Genomic DNA, 22060 nt, shown 5'->3' on the forward strand with positions numbered 1-22060 from the left:
TCCCCTTTGGATCACAAAGGGGGAAAAAACACAATAATCTCTGGCTCCCACAGACATACAATGTGGGAATGTTATTCATCCCTACTAGACCTTTCAGTGCCATTCAAAACTTCTGTTGGTCAGCAGTAATTGTGCCCACTGCCCCTGTACCAGTAGTCATTCTCACCCTATTTACGCTTAGCACTGCCCACTCCTCACCTACGGGTTGCCTTGGCCAGAAACATCTTGAAGGTGTTATCATTCTTTGAATAGACTACCTCCTGTCTTGGGCTTGACCTCTGAAGCTGACCTGAGATTCCTCTGTACTGAAGATGACTTTGAAGAGACGACTGCTGTCCATTTTGTTGTGTTGTGTCTACTGTGTCGCTTCGCTCTTCTGCTTGAACCCCAACCGCAACAGCTGTGGCTCCATCAGCGCTCGGTGAGTCTGTGTCAATATGTGTGTGTGTATTTCAGTGTATATGTGTGTTTGCCTGTATGTTTGTATTTGTGTGAGGGGCAGAAATGTCTTAGTCATGATGGTGTGTGTAATTGTGTTAATGTCTTATCTGTTTATCTGAGGGTAATTTGCAAAAATCTGAGGTAGTGGCATGTCTTCTGTTCTGTATGTGTTGCCGTACCTTTACTTGCTTGATAGAGAATTAAATTCATACAGTATAACAATATGGGATGTAAAAAGAAGATGGAATATGTGGCTGCTGAGTTACTGTTTCCCATGTCTTAAAAGACTCACGGTTAGGGTCATATTAGGCGGCAGGTGGCCTAGTGGTTAGAGCATTAGGCCAGTAACTGGAAGGTTCCTGGTTTGAATACCTAAGTTTAAAAAATGGTTGATGTGACTTTGAGCAAGGTACTTAACCCAATTTGCTCCAGGGGTGCCATACTGCTATGGCTGACCCTGTAAAACAACACATTTCACTGCACTGATCTGGTGTATGTGACAATACAACATCTATATTGTATTTTTTTATTTGGATTATTAGGGTAATTATTCATAAAATTATTAATAGATTTATAATGAAGTAATCTTTGCTCAATATTTACTACAGCATGTTAAACAGAACCTTGGCTTGAACAATTTGCGTTGCTTGGCACCACTCACTGCCCATGCCTTTTGTGTTCTTTTGACAAACCATTTTAGGAATCTCATGACAGTTGCCCAGCAGCTGTACCAACGAGTCATGAGGCTAATGCGCACCACTCTCTGATCCTATGGAGCCGAAGTTGAGTCCCTCAACACTAATCATCACCAGGACTGAGACACTCTCCTGCCTTACCCTGTCCATACAATGGAGATGACCTGCAGAGCACCTGCCATCGACAGAGCAAGAGGACGAAAAGCTCTCATTGCAGTTCACCGTAATAAAGCAGGAGATAGTTTAAAAAAATAGATAGATTTTGTTGAGATCCTAGTGGGTCTTAACTGCATTAGCGTTGTGTTAGTGCCCCAATTTCCCTGCATTATAATGTAAGTGCTGGAAAAGCCGTTTGCAGGATAATTCAAAGATGTCATTCATTTCATGCCCTCTTGTGGAAAACTGATCAGTTATTTCTGCATGATAAAAAAATTAATGCTTTCAATGAGCTTCAATGCTATCCCTGGACATGGAAAATATTCCCTGCTGGAATTGATGTGATTGAGTTTAGTTAAATCTACTACATGAATGCATATAGTGCAGTATGTCTTCATAGAATAATACGAAAAAAATTTCCTTGTGCAAATTATGGGAAGATAGGCTATGTTTAATAAATGTGTACCACTTGATTAGCTAAATGTTATAACAGTTGAGTCTCTTGTAATTAATGCTGTATCAAAACTGATATAATAAACTTTACATTTGTTTTTCAATTGACAGTTTATTTTTTATACACCTATATGTTGAAAATATGCATTTTCTAGACGTTGACATCACGCGCATTTCAGATACTGAATGAAATGTTAGAAGACGTCTTTTCCTGACGTCGAAAATAGTCTTGTACTGATGTTGAAAATATGTCTTGTACTGATGTCTAAAATATGTCTTGTACTGATGTCTAAAATATGTCTTGTACTGATGTCGAAAATATGTCTTGTACTGATGTCGAAAATATGTCTTGTACTGATGTCGAAAATATGTCTTGTACTGATGTCGAAAATATGTCTTGTACTGATGTCTAAAATATGTCTTATACGGACGTAGGTATTTAGGTATAAAATATGTATTTTCTGTGTACCTTTCCGTATTTAAACTGCTATACATTCTCAATGAAGTAAGCATTATATCCCAATAATAATTTTTCATGCCTCTTAAAACTTCTTGGTGCACCCATCCCATTAGTGTGATCATTTTCGTCAACATCCCCTGAATTGCAGAGCGCCAAATTCAAAGTAAATTACTAAAAATAAGTTATTTTCATGAAATCACAAGTGCAATATAGCAAAACACAGCTTAGCTTGTTTTTAATCCACCTGGCGTGTCAGATTTCAAAAAAGCTTTTAGGCGAAAGCAAGCCAAGCGTTTATGTAAGGACATCTCTCTCAGCAGACAAAACGTTACAAACAGCTAGCAGCAAAGTAGATTGGTCACGAAAGTCAGAAAAGCAATAAAATGAATCGCTTACCTTTGATGATCTTCGGATGTTTGCACTCACGAGACTCCCAGTTACACAATAAATGTTTATTTTGTTCCATAAAGATTTTTTTTTCTCCAAAAACCTCCATTTGGTTGGCGCGTTATGTTCAGAAATCCACAAGCTCGAGCGGTCACGACAGGGCAGACGAAAATTCCAAATAGTATTCGTAAAGTTCGTAGAAACATGTCAAACGTTTTTTTCTAACCAATCCACAGGTTGTTTTACAATAAATAATCGATAATATTTCAACCGGACTGTAGCTTTTTCAATAGGAGAGAGAGAGAAAATATCTGCTCCAAGCTGCTCGCGCATGCAAAACTCTGCTGGCACCCAGCCATCCACTGACGCAATGTGATATTTCTCGCTCATTTTTCAGAATAAAAGGCTGAAACTGTCTAAAGACTGTTCACACCATGTGGAAGCCATAGGAAAAGGAATCTGGTTGATATCCCTTTAAATGGAGGGAAGGAATGCAATGGAACAGGGAGCTTTCAAAATAGGAGGTACTTCCTCTTTGGATTTTCCTCAGGTATTCGCCTGCAATATCAATTCTGTTATACTCACAGACAATATTTTGACAGTTTTGGAAACTTTAGAGTGTTTTCTATCCTAATCTGACAATTATATGCATATTCTAGTTTCTAGGCCTGAGAAATAGGCCGTTTCATTTGGGTACGTTTTTCATTTAAACATCAAAATACTGCCCCCTACACTCAACAGTTAATAAGAAAGAGGAGCTAACTGACGATTGCAACATAATATTTATTATTGTTCTCATCTGTCACTTACGTTAGCTTTTTCAAAAGCTTTTAAACTGATAGCAATAACATTCAAAGTAGTACATTATACAGAATAAACCAACAGACCACTTCAACAACAATAACATTCTGAGTAATGGTTACAGATGTATTCTTTCTTGCTATGACTGTGATACAGTACATTACATTCACTCTGGATAAGAGCGTTTGCTGAATGACCAAAATGTAAATGTAAAAACAAACACTTGCAATGCATGCAGGGTATTATTTGAATAAACTCCGCCCCAAAACATATAACTTGTGAAACATTTATATCTATGATTGGTTTAGATTTTTTGACCAATTATATAGTCTATGTTTGGGCTAAATCAAGGCCGGTCTGGACCAAATCTGAACGTCTATGTTTGGGCCAAATATAGACCGGTCTGGGGACATTGAAACCAAGGCCAGTCAGGAAAAGACAAACAAACAAAAGACGGAGGACCAAAACAAAGAAGTGGCCTGACGTCACATGCTTAGTGGGTTTCCCTCACAATATGATTTATATTTACCTAGTGCTACATGATAAGTGGGGAGGGGGGGATGGGAATTTGGAGTAGGCAGGTGGGTGTTTGGAAGGGCAAAGTGGGATCCGTTTCAGGAGCTGAGTGAGCAGGTGATGGCTCGGGTGGATAGGAGTGGGGATGTGGATATTATGAATAACTGGGTGAGAAACGCTTTAGTGGGGGCAGGTACTGATACTATACCTAAGAGTTCAGGGAGGAGGAGGAGGAGGAGGAGGAAAGCAGTCCCATGGTGGACAGAGGAGTGTGGGGAAATGGTGAGGAGTAGGAACAGGGCATTTAGAGTACTGAATTCTGATTCAGTATTTTCAGGCCCATGCCCTGGTGTGGAGAACTATCCTTCAGGCAAAGAGGTCATGTTGGCGTCGGTTCTGTGACACCATTGGAATGACGACACCTGTGGGAGAAGTGTGGGGGATGATTAATAGGATGAGTGGGGTGAGAAGGGAGTGGGATTATCCAGTGTGGCTGTAACAGATGAAGAGAAGGCAGAGATGAATGCCAAAACGTTTTTCCAAGTGTCAGCGTGCACTGTGCTCAGCCAGCCACAGGAGTCGCTAGTGGGCGATGACCTAACCCGGATGACGCTGGGCCAATTGTACGCCGCCCCATGGGTCTCCCGGTCCCGGCCGGCTGCGACAGAGCCTGGACTTGAACCCAGAATCTCTAGTGGCACAGCTAGCACTGCGATGCAATGCTTTGGACCACTTCACCACTCGGGAGTCTGATGTGACCCATCTAAGTGCTGAGGCCCTGGATAAGGCATTGGTGTTGTACACAGAGTGTGGGAGGAGGGGAAACTACCAGGCAGCTGGAAGGAGGCAGTAGTGTTACCAAAGCTATCGGCCAATAGCTTTAACATCACATGTATGTAAGATTATGGAACAGATGATTACGGAGAGGCTAATTTACTTCATGGAGAGCAGGGGGCTAGTATCGCCACATCAGAGTGGGTTCAGGAAGGGGAGGGGAACTATGGACCCAGTGATCTGCTTAGAAGCAGAGGTCAGGAAGGCTCAGGTGAACAAGGAGACTGTTGTAGCTGTCTTTTTTGATGTGGAGAAGGTGTATGATGTGGAAGGAGGGATTGTTAATCAAGCTTGATATTATGGGGGTAGGAGGAAGAATGTACAACTGGATAAAGGATTTCCTGTTTGGAAGGTCTATCCAGGTGAGGGTAGAGAAGTCTCTATCAGGCAGCTACCTGGTGGATAACAATACACCGCAGAGGCGCTTGATTAGTCCTCTGTTCTTCTCAATCATGATCAATGATGTTTACTCTCAGGTACGGCCGGATATTGGGAGGTCGTTATGTGCAGATGATGGGGCCTAATGGAAGAGTGAAAGAAATGTGCCATACATATTCAGGAAGGTACAGGAAGCAATTGAGCGGTGGGCGGTGGGCATTAATGCGGGGATTCAGGTTCTCTGTAGAGAAAACTCAGATAGTGTTCTTTACCAAGAGAAAAGTGAGAGATGAGGTACACTTGAGGTTATATGGGAGAAACTTGGAAAGGGTGGGGGCCTTCAGGTTCCTTGGAGTGTGCTTTGACACTAGGCTGACCTGGCAGAACACATTGAGAGAGTGGTGAGAAAGTGTAAGTAGGTGCAAAATGTGATGCACTGTCTGACGGGGAAGGAGTGGGGGGCTGGGCGTTCCTCATTCAGGACCATGTATGTTGTATTGATACAATCTGTAATCAGTGGTGTAAAGTACTTAAGTAAAAATAATTTAAAGTACTACTTAAGTAGTTTTGGCGGGTATCTGTACTTTACTTTACTATTTATATTTTTGACAACTTTTACTTGTACCTCACTACATTCTTAAAGAAAATAATGTACTTTTTACTCCATACATTTTCCTTTACACCCAAAAGTACTCGTTACATTTTGAATGGCTAGCAGGACAAGAAAATGGTTCAATTCACGCACTTATTAAGAGAACATCCCTGGTCATCCCTATTGCCTCTGATCTGGCGGACTAAACACAAATGCTTCATTTGAAAATGATGCCTGTGTTGGAGTGTGCCCCTGGTTATCTGTAACTAAAAAAAAACAAGAAAATGGTGCCATCTGGTTTGTTTAATAGAGAGAATTTGAAATTATTTATAATTTTACTTTTACTTTCAATACATACAGTTGAAGTCAGAAGTTAACATACACCTTAGCCAAGTACATTTAAACTCAGTTTTTCAGAATTCCTGACACTTAATCCTAGTAAGAATTCCCTGTCTTAGGTCAGTTAGGATCACCACTTTATTTTAAGAATGTGAAATGTCATAATAATAGTAGAGAAAATTGTTTATTTCAGCTTTTATTTCTTTCATCCCATTCTCAGTGGGTCAGAAGTTTACATACACTCAATTAGTATTTGGTAGCATTGCCTTCAAATTGTTTCAGGTAGCCTTTCACAAGCTTCCCACAATAAGTTGGGTGAATTTTGGCCCATTCCTCCTGACAGAGCTGGTGTAACTGAGTCGGGTTTGTAGGCCTCCTTGCACACACACACGTTTTTAGTTCTGCCCACAAATGTTCAATAGGATTGAGGTCAGGGCTTTGTGATGGTCACTCCAATACCTGACTTTGTTGTCCTTAAGCCATTTTGCCACAACTTTGGAAGTATGCTTGGGGTCATTGTCTGTTTGGAAGACCCATTTGCGACCAAGCTTTAACTTCCTGACTGATGTCTTGAGATGTTGCTTCAATACACCCACATCATTTTCCTCTTCATGATGTCATCCATTTTGTGAAGTGCACCAGTCCCTCCTGCAGCAAAGAACCACCACAACATGATGCTTCCACCCCCATGCTTCACAGTTGGGATGGTATTCTTCGGCTTGCAAGCCTCCCCCTTTTTCCTCCAAACATAATGATGGTCATTATGGCCAAAAAGTTATATTTTTGTTTCATCAGACCAGAGGAAAGTACGATCTTTGTCACCATGTGCAGTTGCAAACCGTAGTCTGGCTTTTTTATGCCGATTTTGGAGCAGTGGCTTCTTCCTTGCTGAGCGGCCTTTCAGGTTGCATTGATATAGGACTCATTTTACTGTGGATATAAATACTTTTGTACCTACTTCCTCCAGCATTTTCACAAGGTCAATTGCTGTTGTTCTGGGATTGATTTGCACTTTTCTCTCTAGGAGACAAAACGCATCTCCTTCTTGATCGGTATGACGGCTGCGTGGTCCCATGGTGTTTATAGTTGCGTACTATTGTTTGTACAGACGAACGTGGTACCTTCAGGCGTTTGGATATTGCTCCCAAGCTATGAACCAGACTTGTGGAGGTCTACCATTTTTTTCTGAGGTCTTGGCTGATTTATTTTGATTTTCACATGATGTCAAGCAAAGAGGCACTGAATTTGAAGGTAGGCTTTGAACGACATCCACAGGTACACCTCCAATTGACTCAGATGATGAAGTAGATGTCCTAACCGACTTGCCAAAACTATAGTTTGTTAACAAGAAATTTGTTGAGTGGTTGAAAAACGAGTTTTAATGACTCCAACCGAAGTGTATGTAAACTTCTGACTTCAACTGTAAGTATATTTTAGCAATTACATTTACTTTTCATATTTCTACTCAAATAGTATTTTACTGGGTGACTTTCACTTTTACTTTAGTAATTTTCTATTAAACCCTCTTTGGGCTAGGGGGCAGTATTTTCACGTCCTGATGAAAAGCGTGCCCAAAGTAAACTACCTTCTACTCAGGCCCAGAATCTAGGATATGCATATTATTAGTAGATTTGGATAGAAAACACTCTGAAGTTTCTAAAACTTTTGGAATAATATCTGTGAGTATAACATTTGGCAGGCGAAACTGATTTGGCAGGCGAAACCCCGAGCACAATCCATCCAGGGGAAAAACGATTTTGAGCTCAATGTGTTTTCCATTAGTTTTCTATGGGAAGCTCTTTTTAATAGAAATATGCTTGCAGTTCCTATGGCTTCCACTAGATGTCAACAGTCTTTAGAAATTGGTTGATGTTTTTCCTTTGAGAAATTAAGAAGTAGCCCTGTTCTTTCCATGTGTCACACAAAGGGACTCAAGTCTTCTTAGCGCACGACCTGGAACGCTCTTCACTTTGTTTTCGTCCGATATTAAGCACAGTATTTCCCGTCTTAAATTGTATCGATTATTTACGTTTTAGGATACATACGTTTGGATTAGGAACGTTGTTTGAAATGTTTGGACCAAGTTTACAGGTAACTTATTAGATACTTTGTAGGCGAGTTGGAACCGTGTATTTCTGAATCAAACGCACCAAATAAATTGACATTTTGCGGATATAATGAAGGAATTTATCGAACAAAAGGACCACTTGTGATGTTTCTGGGACATTTTGGAGTGCCAACAGAAGAAGATCTTCAAAGGTAAGGCATGAATTATATCGTTATTTCTGATTTTTGTGTAGCACCTGCCTGGTTGAAATCTGATTTTCATGTGTTTGTATGCGGGGTGCTGTCCTCAGATAATCGCATGGTCTGCTTTCGCCATAAAGCCTTTTTGAAATCTTACACTGTGGCTGGATTAACAAGAAGTTAAGCTGCATTTTGATGCATACCACTTGTATGTTTAATGAATTCTCATTATGAGTATTTCTGTTTTTGAAGTTGGCGTGCTGCAATTTCACTGGATGGTGTCAAATCAATCCTGTTAACGGGACCCGAGCGGGAATGGGGGTGAAGGAATCCCTAAGAGGTTCTATTAAGGTATCTTTACTTTTACTCAAGTATAATAATCGGGTACTTTTCCCATCACTGTCTGTAATAGACTATGGCAGTATAGTGTATTGTTCAGCAGCCCGGACCTCATTGAAAAGGCTAGATGTCATACAGGGGAAAGGACCCAGAATATGTAGTGGGGTGTTTTGGATCTCCCCAGTGTCTGCACTACATGTTGAGATGGGGGATTTGCCTTTGAATTATGATACAGTAACTGGCAATTAATTATTGGGTCAACCTACAGTGACATGGGGTGTCTCATACTTTATAGGCATGTTGGGAACATGAGAGAGGACAGAACACAAGCTTTGGGTGGGTGGGTAGTACCCAGGAGAGGGAGATGAGACTGTAAGGAAGGGAGTTTAGTCCAACTGTAGCTATTCTGGTAAATCCACCATGGCTACTCCCGCCTCCAGTAGTTAATCTAGAAGTGTTGGAGAGCCTACGGAAAGATAGGGAGGGTGTTGATCCGTCTGGTTTGTTGAATAGACGTCTGGATACTGTGTATCAGGATTTTGTGGCCATTTACACAGATCATTTACACAGGTCAAAAGATCCAAGGGCAGGACGTACTGGGTCAGCATTTGTAATGCAGGAATGTGGTGTGGCAAGTTGATGTACTGACTAAACAAGCACTTAGTAGTGGGTATGTTGATGTTGTAGTTTCAATGAGCAAAGCAGAGGCAACAAGCTTGATATGGACAGTGATGGTGCAGAGATGGCAGAAGCAATGGACTAGAGATACTAAGGGCAGGCATTTATTTCAAGTACAGAGGAAAGTCAGGAAGGGGCAGAAGAGAGGAGGCTATTGTTACAAGATTAAGTGTGGGACACAGCCGGTTGAATAAGACTTTGAATGTGATAGGAAAGCATCCAACAGGAAAGTGTGATTATTGCCAGGAAACAAAGACAGTGGAGCATGTATACAGTGTGGGCAATATGAGAGGGAAAGATATTGGCTGAGATCTAGTATGAGGGAGAAGGGGACACAGTAAATTAGTTTAAAGAGTATATTGAGTAGATTCAGTGGAGGCTGCAGAGGAAGACAACTCATAAAAATGGCTGGAAAGGAGCAAATGGAATTCCACTAATTCTACTCCAGTCATTACCACGAGCCTGTTCTCCCCAATTAAGGTGCCACCAACCTCCTGTAGTTGTGATCCTTTTTTAAGAGAAACGGGGCTGGCAGGTAGGATTTAGTTTCTCCCTGTCTCTGGCTCACACTCCAATACAGTAAGCGGCGGGAATGCCCCGTAACGTTAGATGCCAACTGCCGATAAACCCCACCGAAAAGAAGAAACTTCCGGTGCCTCAGTTCCTGTTTCGGCGCAAGTGCACAAGAAATGGAAAGCTACGTAGCCAGATAACTTTTGTGATGTTTTTATTTTTATTGAGTTAACCCACTTGACGTCGAAGATATGAGATCCAAAATAAAATAACAGAGCACGACTTTTATTCACATTACAGGTAGGTGTCATTATATGGTTCTGCGCTTTGTTGAGGGTTTTCTCATTATTTATAGAACTGTTAACGTTAGCTAGCTAGCCAGCTGGTTGTTTGTTTGAATAATGCTAACATGCGGCGCTGCCGGCAGGCTCAGGCCAACAGGTTCACAAAATTCCGTTGAGTTGACTGACATTTCAGATGACGGGGACTCACCTCTATATTTTTAAAGTGTTAACTGGTGCACGCGTAATAATCAGATAATAACATGACATTGTGTCATCTCGGGGTGAAAATACTGAACGACATTGCTGTCACTCACGGAAACAATTACACTCAGTGGTGCGGGCGGGGAATGTAGCAGCTAAAGCCAATTGAAATGCTTTAAAATTCGATTGACTTAAATTGCAGCCAATAGAAATTCCCAACATTTGCGATGGCTCTTTCATTAATCTTTGACAAGAGGGTATCCTTTCCGGTGCAATATTCTGTGACGCTGATTTTATGAGATTTCGTAGAGTAATTAGATCAGGTAGCACAATGTTAAATGATGTACGATTACAACAATTTATTTATATGTATCTCGGCGGCCTGTTGTTTTTAGCGGGGCTCGATCAGGTAGAAGCGGCCACCACCGAAATGGCCAACCTGAACTGGAAACCGTTCATCTACGGAGGGATGGCTTCGATTGTCGCAGAATTCGGTACGTGATGCACCAAAACCTGTTCAGAGTAATTTATTTTAATCATGCATTTTTTTCATTATTCTATTCCCACACACATTTAAGACCCATGTTTAGCTGCATTGAGAAGCACTCAGATTTGCAGCAGTGTTTCTTCTTGACTGATGGCGATGGCCCTGTATTATGGATGCTACATACAATTATTAATGATGGTGCTCCATTGGAGTAGATCTACAGAGACGCAATTGTGTGCAACCCCGAGCAATTCTATATTTACTTGTGTAACCTCTTAGATAAACTAACATAAATTATATTACACCTCCTTAGAAAAAAGCTAAACAATGCAACACCTACTTGCTGAAAGCAATCACATTGATTTGCATTGCATTCACTGCATTGTTAGTCCACCTCATTGCAGTGAGATACTATTACCAGATCTTAGTTACTGAGGGGTCACTTTGTCATTTCATTTAAATACTACCAGTGATCTCTGAACTAAACAATGTTGTCATGATGTTGTTGGTTGTTCTCCCCCCAGGTACGTTCCCCATAGACCTGACTAAGACGCGGCTGCAGGTGCAGGGCCAGTCACAGTACATGGAGGTGCGCTACCGGGGCATGTTCCACGCCCTGTTTAAGATCGGCAAGGAGGAGGGCATCAAGGCACTGTACTCTGGGTGACCAAAAATAATATGGTTTACACATGTTAGCCTATACACATGGGGGGAAAAAACAACATATTACAGTATTTGATATGGTGTGCTATGGTAGAACATATTCCCGTTCGGGCAGGGATTGACATTAAGGGTTTCCCTTTTGCCCGGGGCAAATTTTGTCAATAGATTTAATATTTGTAGCTTCGTTTTAAGTAAATACCTGCAATCAACTTGTGCAGTACTTTAGGACATAAATCAAATCGCAATCTTCATTTTACCTGTCACATTATTTTACATTATGAAGCTTGACGTGGTTCCCCAGAACAGTTGACAGTCACGTGTTTGTATGTAAATAGCATAACGTGAGAAAGCGGGAGCTGGTGAGTCCAGCTGTGTATTGACGGGGCGTGTTTTTTTTTTAAATTTAATGTTTTTAAAAAAACAGTAGCATGATCAGGGATGTGCAAATGTTGTTTTTCTTCACAGAAAACGTATTAGTGTAACACATTCGGCAGAAAATAGCTTAGTTTTCATCAGATGACAACAGAAGGGCTATTTGGCTGGCATCCTCATACATAGGCCTAAATTAGCTTACAGTGAAAAAGCAATGTATTTTTTTTGCAGTAAACAATGCATGGCAATCATATTTCTAATGTTTATAATAGAAAGAATATAGCCAGCTACATTTCCTAATGTCCCCTTGTGTACTAAGCCGGTAATACCGTATATCCCGGTATGAGAGAAGGACGGTATGACGATATGAAAATCTAAATCTAAGGGGTGCACTTTTCAACAAATGTTTAATTTGCAAGCATACACTGTGTCCAAGAGACTCATTTCTACCATTGTAGAACACGCAATTGAACATAATATTTTTCTTCTTAGTTAGATCATTATCATATAAACCTGCTCCACTATCCATTAACTTCAAGCCACTCTAATAGAACCTTCTCTCATTTTCAACTATTGACGTCTGAGCTACTGAAATGGAGTCTGGTCTTGTATGTGAGAGCGTGACTTTTTACAAGGAAAGTGGGCAGGTGCTTTCCCTGGGGGGGAAACGCTCTTCTTGGCTGTGGTTTTGATCAGGGGACAGCCTTTGAAATACCTGTTAGTCTAGAAACAATCTGAGATCGGAGTGACCAATGTGATAACAGCAATAGTCGTTAACTCAATTTACAAGAGAGTTGCAGGGAACCAAGCTTCCCAGGCAAAATACAAATGTCTGCCAACGTCTTGACAGTCCTGATGGAAAAGTAATGGGGTGTGAACGTTAGGCAAAAAGCTCTTCACTTGTTCATAAAATTGACACTCCCCGAAATGACTCCTGTCTTTCTCTGTGCAGGATCTCCCCAGCTCTCCTGAGGCAAGCCTCCTATGGGACCATCAAGATCGGGACCTACAACACACTCAAGAGGTTATTTGTGACCCATCCGGAAGGTGGGTTTCAATGACTCCCCACTGCTTTCTATCTCGCATCATTTTCTCTGTTTGCTCTTTCATTTTTTAAAAATTATTATTTTTGCCCTAAACATCCATCTATGACACCTGACAGCTGATGTAAGCAACAATGCATTGCATACATTAGTGCTGTCATAGGCAATGGCATGATTTTGTAATAAGGTACTCTCTTCTGTTTGCCTGGTGCCTTCTACAACTGTGTAGACTTTTAGCATGTTGTATAAAAACCGGGCATAAATCTGGAAGCATCATCAATGACAAGAAGTCAGTAGTAATGAGAGAGTGACTGTGTGGGGTGGTGGTTGTGGGTCACGTGAGGTTTGGTCGTATCTTGTGGCATCTACTTTTGCCCTCAGAATTATTTAACTTCAGTTGTTTATAATGTCAAGGATCTCCGACATGCACATGAAATCTGGCGACCCTTTTGTATGAGTACTGAACTGCATGTCCCAGCCAAATTCATGTGACTGACTGACCTTAACAACAGTCATACCAGGGCAGGACAATAAAGTCACCCTTTTACAGCCATTGTGTGGAGTGGGAGTTTGGAGGGAAGAGGTTAGCTGGCCAACCTGAAAGGGTAGAGGGGACAGCAGTCAGTACTTGTGACTTCACCATACTGTTAATTTGCACACACAAACAATCAACAGGGGTTTAAATAAAGCCTGTAATTTTGAAATGGGCCATTGCGTTGCTTCTTCTGAAGATCAGTGTTTTTTGTTATGTCTCTAGGCTTTCCAGTAGAGCTTATAGGGCGTTTTCTCATACTGTCATCAGCAAAAATAACAGTTTGGGAAAACATGTTAAATACCTGTCTGGACAACCTGCATTGACGCAGATGTCTGAAAACACAGACCGAGAGTGCCTAACTGCCGTCACTAATGCCCAATATAAACAGGAGACTGGGAGCCTCCGTTGCAACAGGGAACAAATCTCATCAGTTGTCTATTAATAGTTTTGCATTACATTAACCGGCGCCAACATGTATTCCCATATCACAGGAAGCAATCTCTACTGAGAGACTGAGTATTTACTGCACAAACAATTACAGGATTATTTGAACCTGCAGTAGACAAACGGAACCAAATGGAGTTTGAGAAGAGATTACCTCGTTAGTAGAGAGCTTGACACACTGATTTATCTGAGACTTAAGGATTGGGGTTAGTAGGGAGTGGGGCAGTGCTTCATTTGTAAATTGGGAGGTGCCGGAACAAAAAGTGAGCACGAGAGGGAGCTCTGAGTATAATTGCATTTGCATATTGGCATAGAGCAGTAGAGTAAAGGCACTTCCATAAGTTTCACACATGGGTGTTTTTTGTTGTTGTCTGGGAAAAATGTGGCCTTTTTATAAACACGTGTCATGCAGTTCTACGTCATGTTACGTGACTGGACGATGTTTTTTTTAATACTGCACAAATGATGGAAATAACAGGCTACTTCGACACTGACAAACTGAGAATCTGAGATCAACAAAAACAACCTTGTCTTGAACCCATCAATAGCCTAGGCATGTGGAGATATGATATGAGGAGGAAATTATAGTCCTAAAAATGCTTTCCATGCTCACCCAATGATGTGCAGCTCACTTGCCGGTGATGGCCAATGTGTTCGTGCCAAAAGCCTAAACCCTGTGTCTGTTATACTACTTTGTAAAACACTATTTGGAAGTTGGTCAGATGTTTTGGTAGTCTACAGCAGACAGATTAGTCTTCTCTGTTCAGCAGGAGCCATTTACTTTCCAACCTGTGTTATTCCGCAATTGTATATGAAATGTTTTTGGAAAGCCCTTATTTGTATGCATGCTATTCACTGTCAGATTTGCCGTGCGTTCCTGATTAGGCTATGCCTTGTTATTAGGCTACACACAATCGACAGACAGCTAGGCAATATTTTTTTTAAAGAAGCTATTGGTCCTATGTGGCAGAATTCTAGGGCTTCTCATTGTGTAGTAGGCTATTCTGAATTACTTCATTTCTTTCTGAACAGACAGCAGTTATTCTTTGAACATTTTTATTTGAATTTTTATATTGCAAAAAGTGACAATTATTTTTCATGCCACGGGAGGTACTGGATTCGGCCAAATAAGTTCTGGAAAGAAATAGTCTAAAACGGAGAGGTGCCGGATCCTGTTCCGGCAGGATCCGGCTCAAATGAATCACTGGAATGGGGACTGTGTTATTTGTGATTGTGTTGTGAAGAGAAGACTTCTCCTCTGCTGCTGTTGTGCTTCTTCACTCTGTATGCCTCACTCTGCCAGGTTGTGCGGATGTGTTTTGAATGCTTATTTTTGGTACAGGCTGTGGTTTGCCTGGTGTGGTGGTTGGGCGGGGGGATCCAGCGCCCGTTCTCCTGCCATAATGAACGGCACCAGGACCACACTAACTCTTGGTCACATTGATCAAGGTTTCACTGTAACTATTGATCTAAACTTAATCCATCATGTCTTTCCTTCTCCTCTGTCTCACTTACTTCCACTGTAGATTTGTTTTGTTTACCTGGTGACTTATAATGATAATTGTTTCTTGTCTTAACCCAAACTGTCATAATCACTAATAAATAAATCATAGTCCCCATTCCATTTCAAACTGTGTGCTGTAAGAGGGGCAGGGTGCAATTTCAATACAATAACAATATTACAGTAGTATGTTTTGAATGGTGACAAATCCAAATTGCAGAGGGTTCTAGTTAGTAGTCATTCTTTGACTTATTATGCTGTAATGAATAGGTTAATGGCTCTGTATGCTTTCTAATTCTCATGACTTTCTGTCTGGAGTTGATTACTGCATGTTTGTCGACCTTTTAGATTTCATGTTCCCCTCTAAATGATCATTTGAAAGTCTCTTGTTCAGAATTATAGCCACTTGTTTTACGTTGCACCTACCTCTAGAATTTCTCTCTGTCTTTGTGTGTGTTTGATGTGGAGGAGTAACTGGCTGTCCGTTCTTTTCCCTGACAGATGAGACTATGGTGATCAATGTGTTCTGTGGAGTGGTGTCTGGAGTCCTGTCCTCCTCTCTGGCCAACCCCACTGATGTTGTCAAGGTGAAAACGTGTAGATAGCAGAAAGATCTAGATACTGGACATTGCAGATAGTAATGTCATGAATAGAACTGACGTGACTCCTTTTTGTGTCAGAGAGGCATGTTTGAGGCATCTCGTAATCTGAACGTCTCACAACGTTTTGCCCTGCTGAACGCAGGCCCTGATTTTCTTTATTGTGTTCAGATCCGCATGCAGGCCCAGGGCAGTCTTTTACAAGGCAGCATGATGTCCAACTTCATAAACATCTACCAGACAGAGGGAACCCGTGGCCTGTGGAGGGTGAGTGGTGCCCCCTCGGTCACAAACGATCAAACAGTGGCTCTGATCTGTCATCAAGATTTTTTTGTGTTTTTTATTTTCATGGAAGAGCTTTGTTGTTTTGTAAGATTGTGACCAGTGAGTTTATTTATTTTTGGCCGTCTGAAGACCGTTGAGTGACTGGTACTGTCGGGTTGTTGTATTTATACTGTTGTCATCCTCAGGGCGTCATCCCTACAGCTCAGCGGGCAGCCATCGTAGTGGGAGTGGAGCTTCCTGTCTATGACATCACTAAGAAGCACCTCATCAAGTCTGGCACTATGGGAGACACCATACTCACACACTTTATGTGAGTTTAGACATTAATATTGTAAAATGCATATAAATATATCATTTTTGTTATTCCTAATGTACCGTCATTCTCTGAGAAAGATAATCGAAAACCTAACAGTGAGTGTGCATATTATACACCTGAACCTCTGGCTTCTCCTACATCGGTTTCTCTGCCTGCAGTTCCAGTTTTACATGTGGCCTGGCGGGGGCTCTAGCCTCCAACCCAGTGGATGTGGTGCGGACGCGTATGATGAACCAGCGAGTGCTGTCTGGGAACCCCATGTATAAAGGCACGCTGGACGGATTAATGCAGACCTGGAAGAACGAAGGATTCTTTGCCCTCTACAAGGGCTTCTGGCCCAACTGGCTGCGTCTGGGGCCATGGAACATCATTGTATCCTTTCCATCACTGGAATCAAAGTTCAAACCCACTGTGTTGCCAGCACTATTATCCAAATAACGGAGTCATCTGAACTCTGTTTCTCTGAATTCTATTAGGTCAGTTCAGTTTTGCATCAGTTCATATTGAGTATTTTAGACATCCAAGAACCATGCCTGGTAAAAGTAGGTGGACTTCAGCATTGCAGGACAAGTTGTCAGTTTGTTTTTGAGCTAATCTCCCTTTGGGAACTGGAGCATGTTCTAATTCTATCACCCTATTGTTGCTCAGAGGTTCAGAGAGAACAGCAGAGTGGAACGGAGAACTGTTGTCAGGTGTACAGCTTGTGTTATGGCACTCCTGTCCCCTTTCTCCTTGGCTACCAGTAGAGGGTGCCAAATTCTTACAGTGAAGCAAAATATGCAAGGAGGAACCTTGTTATATTTACAGTGATATTGTATAATACCATACAAAACGTACATTTTATTTAGTTAAGTCTTATAAGTATTTGTGATTTGTGTATGGGCACAGACAATGTCATGATTGTGCTCCAGGGCTGCCGCCACGTATTGTCCTTAACTAGAGCTCTTTAGTTCTTCATCACGTTTGAGCAGCTGAAGAAACTCCCCTTATAGTTGAACAGTGAGTGGACACTCCGTCGGACCAGAGTGTATCAGAGCGAGGGAAACACCCCAGCCCTTTGTCTTCATTTCATTCACCATCCCTCCCTCGTCACACAATCTGTATGTGCATGCTCATCTGAGTTAAATATAATAATATTTATCATTTTTTTATACAACTTTTAATGTTTTTTTAATTTTTTTTTAATACTTCCTCATACTCATCAACCATCCTTGATGCCACTCCTGGCAGCTAAAGCTTAGGATTGTAGCTGAGGACGGAAGCCCGTTTGGACCATAAGGTATTAGCTAGGTACGCTGACTGCCAGCTTGCTACCATTTTAAAGTGAGCTTGTGGGAAAAGGAGGAGGACTATCCTAGGTGGAACGGTAACTGGAGATCTACTTGAGCTTTTTTAGGGATGTGGAATAGGCCTCTGATTGTGTCTGACTAGTTTTTTAAACACATCTCTATACTGCATGGGATGTGCAAGAAAAGACCTTGGCTGTTGAATGTATAGGATTGGGGTTTTGCCTGTGATCTGACGTTTAAATAATGTCTTCAATGTTTTGGGCAGGGCTAGCTAGAAGAGGATGCGATGCATGGCATGTTAACTGGGTTGTTATTGTCAGACAATTTATTCTCAATGACTTACCTGGGTAAGTAAAGGTCACAGTAGGTGTTGTTTAGTCTGTTAGAGGAACTCAGGACAACGGTGACCCACATGAAAAAATACTATACTATGGTTAAAATACATTGTAGTGTTTTTGCTGCCTTTACTGTAGTTTTGCTGACATTACTGTAATATTTAGTGCAGTGTTTTTGTGGTCTATAGTATACTGTAGTATTTACTATAGTATTTTACATTATACTAAAATATTCTATATTAAGTATTACAAATGATTAAGGTACACTGCAGTGTAGTATCGTATACTATAGTTTACTACAGAATTCTATAGTAAGTACTGCAGTATTCTATAGTAAACTAGTATTTGTTTTATGTGGGGAGACTATATGTATGTTTAGTAAGATGTGATGGGAATTTAGTCCAATGTTGAACCAAAGCCATTATTGGGTACCCGGAGAGTGACTTTGCTTTCTGTACATTTCACCACAACCCTTTTGTGTGAAGTAGAGGTGTCTGCTGTTGTCTGGAACACTAAACATGCACAGGAATGGAAACACTTTCTGGGACCTGCTTGGTTGTCATGGTGATTCCCATGAAAGTATACTGAACAAAAATATTAACACAACATGCAACAATTTCAAAGATTTTGCTGAGATACAGTTCATATACAGTTGAAATTGGAAGTACATACACTCAGGTTGGAGTCATGAAAACTTGTTTTTCAACCACTCCACAAATTTCTTGTTAACAAACTATAGTTTTGGCAAGTCGGTTAGGACATCTACTTTGTGCATGACACAAGTCATCTTTCCAACAATTGTTTACAGACAGATTATTTCACTTTATAATTCACTATCACAATTCCAGTGGGTCAGAAGTTTACATACACTAAGTTGACTGTGCCTTTAAACAGCTTGGAAAATTCCAGAAAATGATGTAATGGCTTTAGAAGCTTCTGATAGGCTAATTGACATCATTTGAGTCAATTGGAGGTGTACCTGTGGATGTCTTTCAAGGCCTTTCAAGGCCTACCTTCAAACTCTGCCTCTTTGCTTGACATCATAGGAAAATCCAAATAAATCAGCCAAAATCTCAGAAAAATAATTGTAGACCTCCACAAGTCTGGTTCATCCTTGCAAGCAATTTCTAAAGTTAAAGCTTGGTCGCAAATGGGTCTTCCAAACAGACAATGACCCCAAGCATACTTCCAAAGTTTTGGCAAAATGACTTGAGGACAAGAAAGTCAAGGTATTGGAGTGGCCATGACAAAGCACTGAACTCAATCCTTTAGAGAATTTGTGGGCAGAAGTGAGAAAGCGTGTGTGAGTTAGGAGGCCTACAAACCTAACTCAGTTACACCAGCTCTGTCAGGAGGAATGGGCCAAAATTCACCCAACTTATTGTGGGGAGCTTGTGGAAGGCTACCTGAAATGTTTGACCTAAGTTAAACAATTTAAAGGCGATGCTACCAAATACTAATTGAGGGTATGTAAACTTCTGACCCAATGGGAATGTGATGAAAGAAATAAAAGCTGAAATAAATCATTCTCTCTACTATTATTCTGACATTTCACATTCTTCTAAATAAAGTGGTGATCCTAACTGACCTAAGACAGGGAATATTTACTAGGATTAAATGTCAGGAATTGTGAAGGTGTATGTAAACTTCTGACTTCAACTGTATGGAAATCAGTCAATTAAAATAAAAAAATTATTGCCCTAATATATGGATTTCACATGACTGGGCAGGGGCGCAGCCATGGGTGGGCCTGGGAGGGCATAGGCCCACCCACTTGGGAGCCAGGGCGACTTACTGGGGAGCCAGGCCCAGCCAATCAGAATGAGTCTCTAAAGTGATGGAGGCTTATGGTAGAGAAATTAATATTAAATTATCTGGCAACAGCTCTCATGAATTTTCCTGATGTCAGCATGCCAATTGCACGCTCCCTCAACTTGAGACATCTGTAGCATTGTGGTGTGTGACACAATTGCACATTTTATTGGCCCCAGCACAAGGTGCATCTGTGTAATGATAATCTTGATATGCCACACCTGTCAGGTGGATGGATTATCTTGACATAGGATAACATGCTCACTAACAGGGATGTAAACAAATTTGTGTACAAAATATGAGAGAAATAAGCTTTTTGTGCGTATGGAACATTTCTGTGATCTTTTATTTCAGCTCATGAAACATGGGACCAACACGTTACATGTTGCGTTTATATTTTTGTTCAGTGTACATTATGTAAATGTATGTACAGAGAGATACACACATGTAAAGTTGGATACTGTATTTTGACAGGCATGTCTAACTTGTACATAGTTACTTTGGAGAATCTGCTTTGAATTGTTATTTTGAGCTTTGAGTAAAGCCCTGAATGGACTAGGATAATGGGGGCTGTTGTGCCAAAATGTGCATGTTCTGTACTTTATTGAACCACTGTTGCAAAGCGCCGTCTGAGTAGGTCAGTTGCCAAAGTATCAGGATAACTGTACTGTTACATTCTTACTCAGGCCTTATACTTTACTTTCATGATCATGTTTCTAATTTATATGATGCCTGATTCTGCACCTCTGCCCATGTCCCATGGCCATGTTGATTTTTATTAGAATTACTAGTTTTGTTGCTTAATATGTTGTTTCAGCAGTCGTGCATTACTGAGCAGTCAAGCTTTTTAGCTTTTATCTGTGTCTTTACAATGATGTAACACACTTTTTCCCCCACAGAGAATCCGAAAGTACTTTACGAGTAACTTTTTTTATTGAATTTCTTTCCAAAGCATTATCTATTTTAGATGTGTATTTATTTATTGCATGATCATGTTTTCCCATATGAACTTAACACATTCTTGAAGTCTTGAACCTGTTGCCCCTTTACTCAGCAATGCAGAATATATTATGTACTTTTTCTCTCATTCCTGTTTAAACACTTGGCAGGGCTTACTGCATGCTTTTACTTACAGTATGTGAGCATGTCTAGCTTAGGAACAACATTGCTGCTGTTTTTTATGATTTATTGGACAATTATTGTTTTCATTGGCTCCAGCTGCATTTTGCTGTCAACCACATTGATTATTACTTTGATATATATTAATACATGCTTGGGAGATAATTTTCAGTTGAGTCAATTCAGGGAGTGATTTGAACATCCAATTCAAGATTAGAATCCATTTTCAAATAAGGATTTTTTTCTATCATTATATTGGAGTTTGAGAATTGACAATGACAGTACAATGTTGTTACCTTTTTGACTGCTTAGACTTGCCTTGCTGTATGGTTATATTTTGATGACTATCTTATTTATTTCTGTTTTTCATGGTTGTATTCTCTACTGCTGTGTGACTCAGCTGGCTGAAACACTGTTTGGTCTCTATCAAATATTACAGCCTGTCATTACCTGGTCATTTGCACTTTGGTCAAATGTCTGTTGATTTTAAAACTGTATTTGCAATCAAATATTTTGCTTGTTTAGTCAATTGAGTGTTTAGTTGGTTAATTGTGTAAACTATTTTCAGTGAAAGATTTTATTTGGCTTTGTATAAATAACTTGATTAAATGTACATTCCCAAATCAAATTAATTGTATTTATTTTTAAGCACCCAACACCAGGGTGGACAGTTGAGTAATCAAGTGAGAAGGAAATTACATCTTTATTAGAATGTGCACAAAAACAATGGTCTAACCCTATCGCAGCTCAAAGTATTGATTGACATATGCATTATATTCTATAGAGACAGATTTCCAAAAATAGGCGGTAGTAGCATACAGGTTAATACCTCGAACCAGCTGGAATTAATCATATTAATATCCATACAGTGACCTATTTATTGTTGGTCCTTACTAGTATGTGTATGAATTAATGTTAGAGTACTATTATACAGTTGACCAATTAA

The 22060-nt window shown here is 40.5% G+C and overlaps 1 protein-coding gene and 1 long non-coding RNA gene across 4 annotated transcripts; both read left to right on the forward strand.

Annotated features, from left to right (window-relative positions):
- The first annotated feature begins 158 nt into the window (after positions 1–158).
- LOC149980005 (uncharacterized) lies at positions 159–1849 on the forward strand. Its single transcript, XR_016483669.1, has 2 exons — positions 159–421; positions 1142–1849. It is a non-coding gene; the product is annotated as an uncharacterized LOC149980005 (long non-coding RNA).
- A 7736-nt stretch (positions 1850–9585) lies between these two features.
- On the forward strand, positions 9586–21742 carry slc25a14 (solute carrier family 25 member 14). 3 transcript variants are annotated; one of them, XM_021618183.3, is made up of 9 exons: positions 9586–10129; positions 10710–10808; positions 11326–11464; positions 12789–12883; positions 15861–15946; positions 16130–16225; positions 16429–16553; positions 16718–16931; positions 17510–21742. In XM_021618183.3, the coding sequence occupies exons 2-9, from the start codon at positions 10745–10747 to the stop codon at positions 17549–17551; spliced, it is 861 nt and encodes a 286-aa protein (XP_021473858.1). In that variant the 5' UTR covers positions 9586–10129; positions 10710–10744; the 3' UTR covers positions 17552–21742. The 3 variants fall into 3 exon arrangements, with proteins under 3 accessions (XP_021473858.1, XP_090042558.1, XP_090042559.1); XM_090186432.1 differs by lacking the exon at positions 9586–10129 and having other exon boundaries at positions 10557–10808; XM_090186433.1 differs by lacking the exons at positions 9586–10129; positions 10710–10808; positions 11326–11464; positions 12789–12883 and adding an exon at positions 15201–15315.
- The last annotated feature ends 318 nt before the right edge of the window (positions 21743–22060 follow it).

The sequence above is a fragment of the Oncorhynchus mykiss genome, chromosome 10 (assembly GCF_057628025.1).
Source record: "Oncorhynchus mykiss isolate SJ-2025 chromosome 10, ASM5762802v1, whole genome shotgun sequence".
NCBI lineage: Eukaryota > Metazoa > Chordata > Actinopteri > Salmoniformes > Salmonidae > Oncorhynchus > Oncorhynchus mykiss.

Coding starts and splice junctions, on each gene's coding strand:
- slc25a14 (XM_090186432.1), top strand. CDS start 10,610: ATGAGATTTCGTAGAGTAATTAGATCAGGTAGCACAATGTTAAATGAT. Junction 12,884..15,860: donor ATTTGTGACCCATCCGGAAG/GTGGGTTTCAAT, acceptor TTTCCCTGACAG/ATGAGACTATGGTGATCAAT. Junction 16,932..17,509: donor TGGGGCCATGGAACATCATT/GTATCCTTTCCA, acceptor AGAGCTCTTTAG/TTCTTCATCACGTTTGAGCA.